Below are 12,500 nucleotides of genomic sequence, written 5' to 3' on the forward strand. Positions count from 1 at the left end.
AAAGTTGCCTTTTGTCCTTGTAAATCAATTCAAAAGGATGACTTTGAAACCTTACATGGATCTTATTCCTAAGGTTGAAACATTATTTAAACTTTAACAGAAAAAACAGAAGGCTTTGGTTTCTAGTGTCTGTTAATTCATCATTTACGTGATCTATTGTGAAACTTCTGTGTGACTTGACTAAGCCAGTGTTCAGTTTAGCAGGTTTGAGTATTATTATTTTTTTCTCAAATACCTCAAGACTTTCTATATTCTAAAAAAATCTAACAATCCAGGGACAACTATTTAATTTGTTAAGATTTTATTCTTTGTGTCTGTAGACAGTCCACTGATACTATAATCAGCATTTTGTCTTATTTGGATCTATCTAAGCCATTTTGATGAAAAATCAAACAACATATATTGGAGCTAAAGATTATCATAATACTTCAATGAAACATGTAACTTGATTATAATTTACCATTTTTATTCATATATTTCAGAAGGATATAGTTAAGCAGAGCAGCAATGTTTCTTCTACTCTTCTTATAACCTTAAAAAAGATATAAGATAAAAATGGATGCTTTACAAAGAAATAAGGAATCTCTAAAAGTCGTCATTGAAGAGACCAATGATGCTACCGAACCAAGTAGGGTGGAGGAGGAAGGACCTAAAACACCAAGAGGTAATATGAGACACCGACAAGGTGATTGATGATGTCGAATTATTCACTCGTTTAGACAGTATTTACCAGGAGGAAATTGTTCAAGATTTGCCAAATACTATTATGTACTTTTGTTAATTGAGTGGTGTTTTTATTTGACGTTTAGCATACCACAGAAGAAAATCGTCCTTACAATTACGGAGAAGCACATCCGAGGATGATCCAGGCTTGCCAGTGAGCATATCATACAAGGCTGGAGATGATACGGTTGAAGTTTCAAATTTAAGTGATGGAAGTTGCGCTATTGACTCGACAGATGAGCCACCAATATCGGATTTGGTAAGGACATGCAAATAAGGTGTTGCGGTAGTAAACATGTTTGAAATAACTCTTTCATGATATTTGTGATTAATTGATAGTCTTAAGATTAAGATGGGTTAATTATATATATTGACTTTGTATATACATTGCTCTTATTTATATTGAACAATTGTGGTGTACTTGCCTTTGCTGTCAAAGGGGAATTTCAAAGGTTTGTATATTTTGATATTATTGTTAGTAATAAAATCAAGTGATTGACCATATTTTAGAACTAGATATAATTTTAAGCATCTTGGAGTGTTTACATATTGTAACACATAGTTTAGGCCAAAGATGAAGCTAGATTTTCTCAAAATGTGGTTTTGTTGATTAGTGCAAAAGCATGTTGCTCTCTCTCTATTTGAAATACATAAGTTAATGCTTCGACAGAATCTTCTTCTGGCAGCAACATATGTGGAAGACGCGAGAGATGGAAGACATTCTGATTTTAGAGTATCAGAGAAACATTTAAAGTAAGATTTTTTTAAAGATTTAAAGCTGATGATATCACAACTAGAAACTTGTTAGCTTAGTAGGTACAACAGATAGATAGATAGTATAGCAATGCAAAAGTAAAGTTATTTTTTTTATCAATAGATCTTCATTTTATTGTAAGCTATTGTACAAACAGTCATTGAAAACGCATTGCATCCTTTAGCTTCTTTTTGCCTGCTCATTTTTGTTCAGTTAGGTTATGTTTTGAATAGATGTGCATAAGATATTTACTATGCTTTTCACAAGGTACTGGTAAGCACATTTGTCATTTTCCTTTTTCTTCTATGTGTGCCTTCAATTTACTTGGATATATTAGTTTTTGAATATCATGTTTGCATATGTGAATCAAAATGCTAGTATTTAACTTTTAAACAGTTTGAAAGAATGATAAAATATTTCAGATTGTACCACATGTACCAAAGTAGATGGGGCCAAGCTGCATTGTACGTCATAATTATTCTTCACCTCTCCTTAGCTCTCTTTGAGAAGCCAGCGGTATATGGCCTAGAAATGTCATATTGGGTAAGTGTCCAATTTAATTTTTTTTTGCGTTACGAGACTTTGAGTGGCTACTTTTTTTCTTTTTGTTTGATATATTTATTTTGGTGTACTCTATATGTTTTATTTGTGCTTCTGGAGGTAACCACTACTATCAAAGCTCAAGGAGGTTTATATAATGAAAGCAATGAATTTTAAACAAAATGTGTGTCTGTTACTTACAATTCATTATTGCATGTGCAGCTATAGGTTGATATTGCTTTTTATTAAAGTCCAATTTTTTTGTAAATAAATACAGCATTTTGCCAGGGGAACTAGTTATGATATGTTCCTTAGGTGTTTTGTAGTTGATCTCCTGCAACAGTATTTAGACCTTTTTAAAACTGAAGTCAAAGTCTGTTGAGAAATCTCGAGTTTGTGTATAAAATGATGCTATGTTATTTTTCCTGTAAACTGTTTTTTTTTTATTAATGGTTAAAGATATTGGTTGGACTGTATTGATGATCTTAATAGGACCGTAGTAATTAAAGAACTATGATGATGATGGAATTGTTCAGGGTTGTTGTTAATAAAAATAAGTACACTAATTACAGATTATTTGTTGTTTTTGTAAAGATATTAATCTTTGCCATTTTGGGAATTGCTAGTAGCACAGGGTTTATGGTGACTAATAATTAAGAAGATGGTGATTTGGGCAGGGGTTCTAATAATTAAGATGGTGGTGATTTGGGCAGGGGTTCTAATGATTAAGAAGATGGTGATTTGGGCAGGGGTTCTAAACCTGGGCTCCATGGGGTCTGTAAATAGGCCTTAGGGGGTCTATGCTGGTCAGATAAAAATGAGCATTGATATTCACTATATTTCTGTATTATTATTAGTTTTACTTTGTTAGGCTTTGTTTATAGCATAAGCTATATTAGGAAATCAATTCCACTATGATAAAGATGATTTCATCCTTGGAATGTTGTGTTTATATGTGTCCATAACTTTCACCAGATTCTCAAAAAACAAGATGATTTCATCCTTGGAAACATGTGTCCACAAATTCACAATTCTCAAAAAAATAACTAATTGTTTATAACCATAACACCAACACAAAACAAAATGATTTCACCTGGAACATATTGTCCATAACTTACACAATTCCACATACACATACAATACACAAATACAAATACAAACAAATACTAATACTAACACAAACACAAACACAAACACAAACACAAACACAAACACAAACACAAACACAAACACAAATACAAATACAAATACAAATACAAATACAAATACAAATACAAACACAAACACAAACACAAACACAAACACAAATACAAATACAAATACAAATACAAATACAAATACAAATACAAATACAAATACAAATACAAATACAAATACAAATACAAATATAAACATAAACATAAACATAAACATAAACATACAAACGCAAACACAAACGCAAATGCAAACGCAAATGCAAACGCAAACACAAACGCAAACGCAAACAAATATAAACACAAACACAGGCATAAACACATATGCGGTTATGATTAAAATCATCATCATTAATATGATTAAAATCATCATCATTAATATGATTAAAATCATCATCATTGATACAAAACACATCATTAACCCATATGACGGGTGGTATGATTGTATCATCATTCAAAAGCCCAGTTGCCGGGCGGCACAGTATTGTGCCGGCCATTCAATTGATTTAGGCCTAATAATTCGAACGCCCCGGCATTTGGACATTCAAGGCTAGAATTCCCCCGTCGGGAATGGGTTAATATGGCTGTTATTGCTTGTAATGAAAATTATAGAATAATGTAATTCTCTGGTAGCCTTTTCCTTACACACATAAAGAGGTGGAGGAGTAGAGGCAGAACTAATCTATCTTTAGATTTTTTAGTGGTGATGAGTAGTGATGAGTATTACATGAAGATCTGTTAAGCAGAATTTGATTCAGTCAGAATTGCATAGATTTGGATAATGAAGTCTTTCATGTTTGGGATTGGGGAAGATCACTGTTCTTCATAGTTATGTTAGTAATTGCCATTTCCCCTCAACAGGCCTCCATGACCATAGAATTAGGTATCATCTGCTGCTACCTATTTCGACTTGCACATATAAATCTTTTCACCCCAGTTGTCAGATTCTGGTCTGACACTAAGAATATACTTATCTTGGTACTCAGTGGGGTAAGTGCACAGACTTGTTTATGATTGTTATAAGTATTTTTGCAGTAAGTTTGGTTTTAACACAATAGAATTTTGGTGCATTAGCTATGGTACGCTGTAAAGGAATTACGAAAGTTACTTTGATTTTAGCTGTTTGAATGTATAGTATGCTTTATTGAGCTGTAGTACCGCATGTGTGATTAAGATCAGTTTATTTTTCTTGCGCATGTAAGATGACGTGCATCATAACTTTAATGCTTACTTTTCAAAATTGGACATGTAAAAGGTGAAAAAATGTTTCAGGTGTGTTACATTTTCAGGTTGATGTATGCTCTATGTAGATTTTTTTCTATTGCATCATTTGTGGCTATTCTTAAACACCTTCAGATAGATTTGTGATGAAGTGAAGACAAATATCTATCGAGAATTAATTGTACAAAAGATTTTTACAATTCTCAGCTTAGTTACTCTCTCATATGCCACTTTCCAGATATAAGTTGTACAATAGGGAGTTGGTTGTATGATGTACATGATGTCACTTTATGCTTATCACTTTATGAGCAAGGAAGGTCTTTTATTCTCATTTCATTTAGAGCAGGATGGAAATTTCTTCAAGGATTTTAAAATTTAGTCAATAACCACTAACAAAATGTCAATAGGGAGTTTTAAATTACTAATTTCCTGGCATTTATAGAGCCATAGATGTAGATTGGATGACTCAGATTCACTGATGAGCAGACATTTGTGGAGTCAGGGTCTAATATGACTGGTTGGCATTTCAGTAAACTACAGTCACAAGCCCACCAGTAATTATGATTGAGTTGTCCTCTTAGCTTGATAAGTAATCTGTCATTAGATCCTAATTGATTCTTTAAATTTTATGGTTGACATAGTGCCAGTCAAGACATAAGATTGATTTGTGCAGCACAGTTACTTTTCCTCTTACCCAATACAATGGGAGCATTAAGTCTTTGCTATTATATGAAGAATTTGCATTGCCTATACAGTTGTCTAGGAGAGGTAGATCATGTTCTAGGGAATTTTAAAGATATACAACTCTTGGAAGCTTTTGGATTAGAGGAGGCAACTAGCCCCATGAATGCCCAAGGGATTATCTGATTACTGATTTGACACACTGGGTGTGTGTTTTTTTTTTTTTTTCTTCATGTGGGGATAATCTCAACATAAACCGATAATGCAGTTGGAGATCAGATGACTAATATTTTCATTTGCCATACCAGATTGAAAGAAATCACAAGAAAAAGATTTTGATAGCATATAGTGTACTGCATCTTCCTTTTCACATTCATGTTAATATGGGAGGTTTCCTTAAGCTGTGATAAGGAGAAATGGGCATTGGGAAGAGCTCTTTTTTGAGAGAGATTCCTTGTATTGTACTTTATTATTTTGTTTTGATAATCTGATTGCCTTTCCTTCATTACACATATACTTGAAGGTGTGTCAGCAATGGGATTGTGTTGGAGAAAGTGCCATGAATTCAACTGTGAACAGTGTTCATTATGGCAAATGTGGACAAAGATAAATGAGACTGAATGATTTAGAAAATGCAAGAAATAAGTGATACGTTTAGATTATTTTGTTATCAGAATTACATACTTTATCGAGCTGACAAGAATATATTTATATTCTTTTAACCCATTCACGCTGGGGCCGTTCCGGCTTTGTGCGGTCGCAATACCGGGGTTCTTGAACGCATAAGCCTAACGCCTCGAGATTCTCGGGCGCACAAGCCGCGAGCCTGGGTTGCCCGCTCGCTCTACTTGAGCGCGCGGCTTCCCCTCATAGCTCGTCCAGGGCGTCTGACGCGAAAACCACAATACGTGCTATCACGTCAACCGGCTCCAATGGGTTAAGATTAAAGAAGTATGTAAGTCTGATGATGTGTTAATTGAAATGCGTAAATTACATCTCTTGCATTGTGAAAGTATTCAATGTCATTTATGTCTTCATCTGCAAATTCAGTTATATTTTTGCTATTTTTAGTTTCCTAAAAATATGTATTTTTAAATGCTTTGCTTTAAACCTTTATGGGTATGAATATTTTCACCGTTGTTCAAAAGAATCTGGTTAGTTTACTGAATAGTCTCATAGTCAAAGAATTCAGTATAAACAAGAAATACGTCAGTCATTAGTGTCCAGAATTGAAGAAATTTTGTTGATGACATTTATGACTTGTGATAAGTGATTAAAAGAAAGGGGTCATTCATGAAGGTGTAAGACAAATATGCTTGAATATAAAATAAAGCACAGCCACAATAAGAACAAAATAATGAATTGTGATGTTTTGAATTCACCAAGGATTCCTTCTCGGACAAAGCAAAATACAGAACTCATTTTTTTTTCTTTATCTGTGGAGTAATCCCTGGTGGATTTCAAGTGTTATGATATGTTTTTCTGCTGTTCTTGTGGCTGTGTTTAATTTTATATGTTTACACTGGTTATTTTTTGTATTTTTGTTTATGCTTGAATATTTATGGAAGATATAATGAGGAGAAACAATAAAGATTCCTCACACATGAACGTGGCATGCACTTTTGTTCTATGCAAGTAAACTTGGTATACTAATGATATAATGGTGTTTGGTTATTGGTTTATGGCACTAGTAAACTAACAAGTCTCATTAGTTAGATTTTGTTCGCTGTGCTTCATTTGCTTTCAAAATTCAATTTTTTAGCAGAAATTGCATATTACAAAGGAACGATTAACGTGCTTTCTGCTTGATGGTTTGATTTTAACAAAGACAAGCACAAAGATCATGTCTCTTGGAATTAACCAGATTCTTTGTGTGTGTAGGGTGCGATATCTTGCTGTTGTTTAATAAAGTATAAATCGCTTTTTTCAGCTTACTTTCTTAGACATGGTAATATATATTGGACTTGTAGAAAATGACATCTATGGAGTGCGGTAAGTGAGCACAGTCTGATTGTATTTGCATGTGTAACTGACATATTTAATTAATTTTCATCAGAAGCATAACATTTTTGATGGGAAATAATGTCTTCCTACTGCATGGCTGTGACACGTTTTCTCTTCTTCAACTATCATTTTTATTTTTGGAATTGAATTTGAATATCTTGAAACATTTTGAATATGGTGATTTTGTGCCAAGTTGCTCGTACTTAGAATGTTTTGTCGCCGGATTGCCAGGTGGTCGAGACCCCTACGGCCTTTGTTCGCTGTGAACTTCCCTGAGATGAAACAGATCAGGCGTTCGTTCCGGAATATGCGGAGAACTATGCCGGATGTATTCAATGTTCTTGTTCTCTTCTTCTTCAGTTTAGCCATATTTGCTCTAATGGCCTACAAGCTGTTTGGTGACAGGTCAGCTTAACAATGTCTTTTAGATTTACGCACACGCACACGCACACGCACACGCACACGCACACGCACACGCACCACACGCACCACACGCACCACACGCACCACACGCACCACACGCACCACACGCACCACACGCACCACACGCACCACACACCACACACCACACACCACACACCACACACCACACACCACACACCACACACACACACACACACACACACACACACACACACACACACACACACACACACACACACACACACACACACACACACACACACACACACACACACACACACACACACACACACATGTGTTCATGAACAGTCCTTTCACTTTTCACTTGTTTGAAATCAGAATAATAAGTAGTTGAGTACAATTTTCCTATAGATTTTTTTTTTCTTGTTAAGGCTTAATACCTGTAAATACGCTATTAATCCAAGTTATTTATGTTGTGCAACCTTTCTCAGAGGCCTTACCTGGGTGGATGGTAGACCTTACTTTGCCACATATTGGGACAGCATTTTCGACCTGTATGTGTTAGTCACCACTGCCAACAATCCAGATGTCATGTAAGTGGTTTACGGGTCTCTGGTTTTGGACTGACTGCTACTTGTTTTGTCTGTTTTGAAGAGTTTATTTTTTGTCTGTGAGGGTGGAGGTGGGGGGGTGAGGGCGAGGGCGAGGGCGAGGGCGAGGGGTGGGGGTGAGGGCGAGGGCGAGGGCAAGGGCGAGGGCGAGGGCGAGGGCGAGGGCAAGGGCAAGGGGTGGGTGATGGAGAGGGTGAGGGTGTGGGTGAGGGTGGGGGAGGGTGAGGGTGAGGGGGAGGGTGGGGGTGGGGGTGGGGGTGAGGGGGGGGGTGAGGGTGAGGGTGAGGGTGAGGGTGAGGGTGAGGGTGAGGGTGAGGGTGAGGGTGAAAGTGAGGGTGAGGGTGAGGGTGAGGAGGGTGAGGGTGAGGGTGAGGGTGAGGGTCAGGGTCAGGATCAGGATCAGGATCAGGATCAGGATCAGGATCAGGATCAGAGTCAGTCAGAGAATGAGTGAGTGATATAGTGAGTAAGAAATTAAGTGAGTGAGTGTGAGAGTGTGAGAATGAGAGTGTGGGTTAAGATCAGTGAAGTAGGTATAGTGTGTGATGAGTGTGTGAGTGTTTGTGATGAGTATGAATATGTGTGTGTGTATGTGTGTTGAGTATGTGTGTAGTGTATGTGAATGTTAAGGAGTGAGTGTGAGTATGTATGTATGATGTATGTATGTATGTATGTTATGTATGTATGCATGAATGCATGTATGTATGTATGTATGTATGTATGATGTTGTATGTATGAGTGTGTAGTATGAGTGTATGTATGTATGTATGTATGTGAGTATGTAGTGATGTATGTATGTATGAATATGTGTGTGTGTATGTATATGTGTATGTGTATGTGTATGTGTATGTATGTATGTATGTATGTATGTATGTATGTATGTATGTATGTGTGTTTGTGTGTTTGTGTGTTTGTGAGTGAGTGAGTGAGTGAGTGAGTGAGTGAGTGAGTGAGTGAGTGAGTGAGTGAGTGAGTGAGTGAGTGAGTGAGTGAGTGAGTGAGTGAGTGAGTGAGTGATTTAGTGAGTTAGTGAGTGTGTGTGTGAGAGATAACAACTTTTAGTGGATCCTTCTTTTCATGTTTGTTAACATATGTTAAATGTAAACATCAAGTATATGTAAATGTATGGAAATGTATATAGATATATAAATCTCTAAATACAATTTAAGGAATTTGTATATTTAGATTTTTTTTTTCAAAAATGCATTATAGATATTCCCATAAATCTCAAGATGTAAGTAGCTTCATTCAATTTACATTTTGTTTTTCTTTCTGTTTTTTTTCCAGGATGCCAGCCTTTGATGCTTCTCCATACTATGTCATTTTCTTTGTTGCATTTTTGATAATCTGCTTTTTCGTGTACATGAACATCATTCTTGCTGTTATCTACAATAACTACAGGAAACACCTTAAGGTATGATCAGCTGTTGTTGTGAATGGATGTTGTACTAAATGGAGGTTGTTTTTAAATGATAAGGTATCGAGTGGAAGTTGATGTTTATGGCAAATTACATAAGACTTGGAATGATATAAATGGTTGACTAAAATATTGAATGGACTTGTTTAAAGGATATTTGATTTTTTATTTTTTTTTTCTAGCTATTGCTAACTAGGGATAGAATCTCTGCACTGAAGATATGCATGATAATTACTTGTTTTTTTCATGTCAGTGTTTATGTTTTAGGTTTTGTGACTTCCTAGTTAACCAAACATTTCACTCAATTTTTTTTTCTTTACCAGAATGAGGTTAAAAAGTCAGTGTTCAGCAAGAGACAGCAACTACAAAAGGCATACGACATCCTCTCAGTAAAAGTTTTATCAAGGTATGATTGTTGTAAATGTAATATACTCTTGTTTTATGCTGCGGGATTAGAATACTACAAGGCAAGGAAAAATTTGAATCTCAAAAGTATATGACACTGCTAATCCAAAAAGGAATGTAAGATTAAGCTATAAGAAGATCTAAATATTATGTAGATATATTTTTCTGATGAATTTCTCACAAGTTCCAATGATGTGCACTAATCCTGAAAATGTTTAATGGTCGTAGGATTTCTCCACATTTGAGAAATAAAACCAACTACAGTTTTGAACTTTACTTGCAATAGATGAATATATATATAAGAGATTGAATGGAATGGAGGTTGGCATTTTCATCTGCATTATTTTTCCAATCAGGAGATTAGTCACAAGGAATCGCTTCATGCAGCTCATGAAAACTTTGGACAAAAAGAAAAATCCGGCCCTCTTGAATGTCCTGTGGATTGTTCTGGATGGTGACCGTTCGGATGCACTGGGTATGTCTCTTCTTAGTGTTGGTTTGATGCTGATAAGAAATGATACCAAGATTCTCCTCTCTGCTTCTTGTTACTCTATGAATTGGTGAAGTCTGAGTTACTGTGATTGAGGATATTGGCAAAGTGAACCATCAGCCAAATTTCCCAGATTGAGCAATTGGCTTTTAAGCCTATGACGACGGTGCGTCACATCCGTGTGACACAGCTAAATTCCCGATGCCGGGGCGTCATGCCAGTGTGACGTTTCCAATGCAATATTGCAATGGCCCGGCGTAGGGGTTTTCACTTATCGCTGTGCCCCGTCGGAAAAGGGTTAAAAGCTGATGGGCTGGTTTCCTGCTTTTATTTCACTGTGATGGGACTTGGTGCGTGTAAACTTGTATATTGAGTACTATGTGGTTTCTTTCTTCCAACCTCTAGGCCAGAGAGAGTTATTCCCTCTGTTATTCCTATACCTCCTGCCTTTCTGAGGCTTCACTTCTACACCCACCATCGCATCCCCTAACCCCTTCCTAAGAAACATCTCCTCTTCCATCATACAGTTGCCATCTTTTGAGGCTGAACTAATTGCAAAATTAGTTGTAGTATTATATATGTATTATTTACATGTTTTTGTAAGGTCTGTTCCACTGACTGTCATAAAAGAAATATTGATTTTAGGATGATAACTCTTAAAAAAATTGTTTGATTGGATTTATTTGTGCATTGATGATTCATTTTCAGATTGAATTTGATTTTGGTTTCAATGCGCCAGTGTATGGATGAGTTATGGTATTTTTAGAACCTAAATTTTGCAATATAAGGATGTATACATATATTTTTAGCAATTAAAGATGTCATATAAGCAACCAGTACCTACATCTACAATCTGTTTTGAGTTTCTCTTGTGTTGTATATTATCACAATATTGTGATTTATTTATACATATATATTTATACCTGAATATGAAAACACAAATCAGAACCTTGATCTTGGGTCCTGTTATTGAAATCTAGAAGAGCATATATACACCATATCAGAATTATGCTAATTGATCCATTGAATTTCAGATAGGGTAGAATTCCTCAAGCTGGCTGATCTGTTGAACGTAGAAGTGTCTGAAGTAGTGGACCGTGTTCCCTTGATTGGTCATCTTCTCCCTAAACTATACCACTCTAAACCCTCTAGATTTGTATGTCGTGTGGTAAAGCACAAGTAAGTAGCTCACTTATCAACGGGAGGTTTTGGCCGGGATTCACAGTGTGGGATGTAGGTCTCTTTTCTTAGTTTATCTCTTGAGTGGGGATTGGTTCATTTTGATAAGGAAAGGATTTTGCAAAAATGTTGTTTATTATATAGGTATCATTTTGTATAAGGACATGCAGCTCATGTCAAACAGTGTAGGATAAGGTGATGCATCTGTATTGTTCCCTGTATTGTTCTCTTACAGTATTTATATGGAGAAATTTTTGCCCTAGTTACACAATTACAGGAATAACAAGCTTAAATTCAATGAAAGGGAAAATATTGTATAAAGGTGATCTAACCCTGTGAAAAAGTCCCAGTAGCTGAAGGATTAATCATTGATATTGCCATTATTGTTATTTTTTAAAACTTTTCACAGAGCTTTCCAAATCTTCTTTGACATCTTGACACTGATCAATGCAATAGTGATTGCTATTGCAACGCCCACGTCAGACTGGGACGAAATGACGGAGTGGATCTTTCTTGGCTTCTTTGTTCTAGAGATTGTTCTGAAACTGTATGTTCAGGGAGGATCAAGATTTTTCCGGAGGATGTGGAATGTGTAAGTAAATATGTCTCTTGTTCTATGAGTTTTAGGGATCTTATCCTTTATTTCGTATGTCAATTGAGGGAAGAGATATGAACAATGTACACCTTAAAACAGTTCTTAACCCATTGGAGCCGGTTGACGTGATGACACGTTTTGTGGTTTTTGCGTCAGACGCCCGGGACGAAATACGAAGGCAAGCCTGGCGCTTGGGTTGAGCGAGCGGGCAGCCCAGGCTCTCGGCTTGTGCATCCGAGAATCTCGAGGTGTTAGGCTTATGCGTTCGAGAACCCTGGTATTGAGACCGTTCAAAGCCGGAAT

General features: G+C 36.2%; 1 protein-coding gene across 1 annotated transcript in view; it reads left to right on the forward strand.

Moving 5' to 3' along the window:
- The window catches only part of LOC122254717 (uncharacterized), a 32,371-nt gene that overhangs the window by 2,323 nt on the left and 17,548 nt on the right, over positions 1–12,500 (forward strand). Inside the window, 13 exon segments of the mRNA XM_086550694.1 lie at positions 483–664; positions 810–982; positions 1,394–1,476; positions 1,900–2,020; positions 4,072–4,200; positions 7,043–7,104; positions 7,348–7,521; positions 7,992–8,093; positions 9,399–9,525; positions 9,852–9,934; positions 10,290–10,408; positions 11,458–11,602; positions 12,012–12,192. Coding sequence (XP_086406820.1) covers positions 556–664; positions 810–982; positions 1,394–1,476; positions 1,900–2,020; positions 4,072–4,200; positions 7,043–7,104; positions 7,348–7,521; positions 7,992–8,093; positions 9,399–9,525; positions 9,852–9,934; positions 10,290–10,408; positions 11,458–11,602; positions 12,012–12,192 — 1,608 coding nt within the window. The 5' untranslated portion in view covers positions 483–555.

The sequence above is a fragment of the Penaeus japonicus genome, unplaced genomic scaffold (genome assembly GCF_977035675.1).
Source record: "Penaeus japonicus unplaced genomic scaffold, GWHDUDI00000001_assembly GWHDUDI00000002, whole genome shotgun sequence".
Taxonomy (NCBI): Eukaryota; Metazoa; Arthropoda; class Malacostraca; order Decapoda; family Penaeidae; genus Penaeus; species Penaeus japonicus.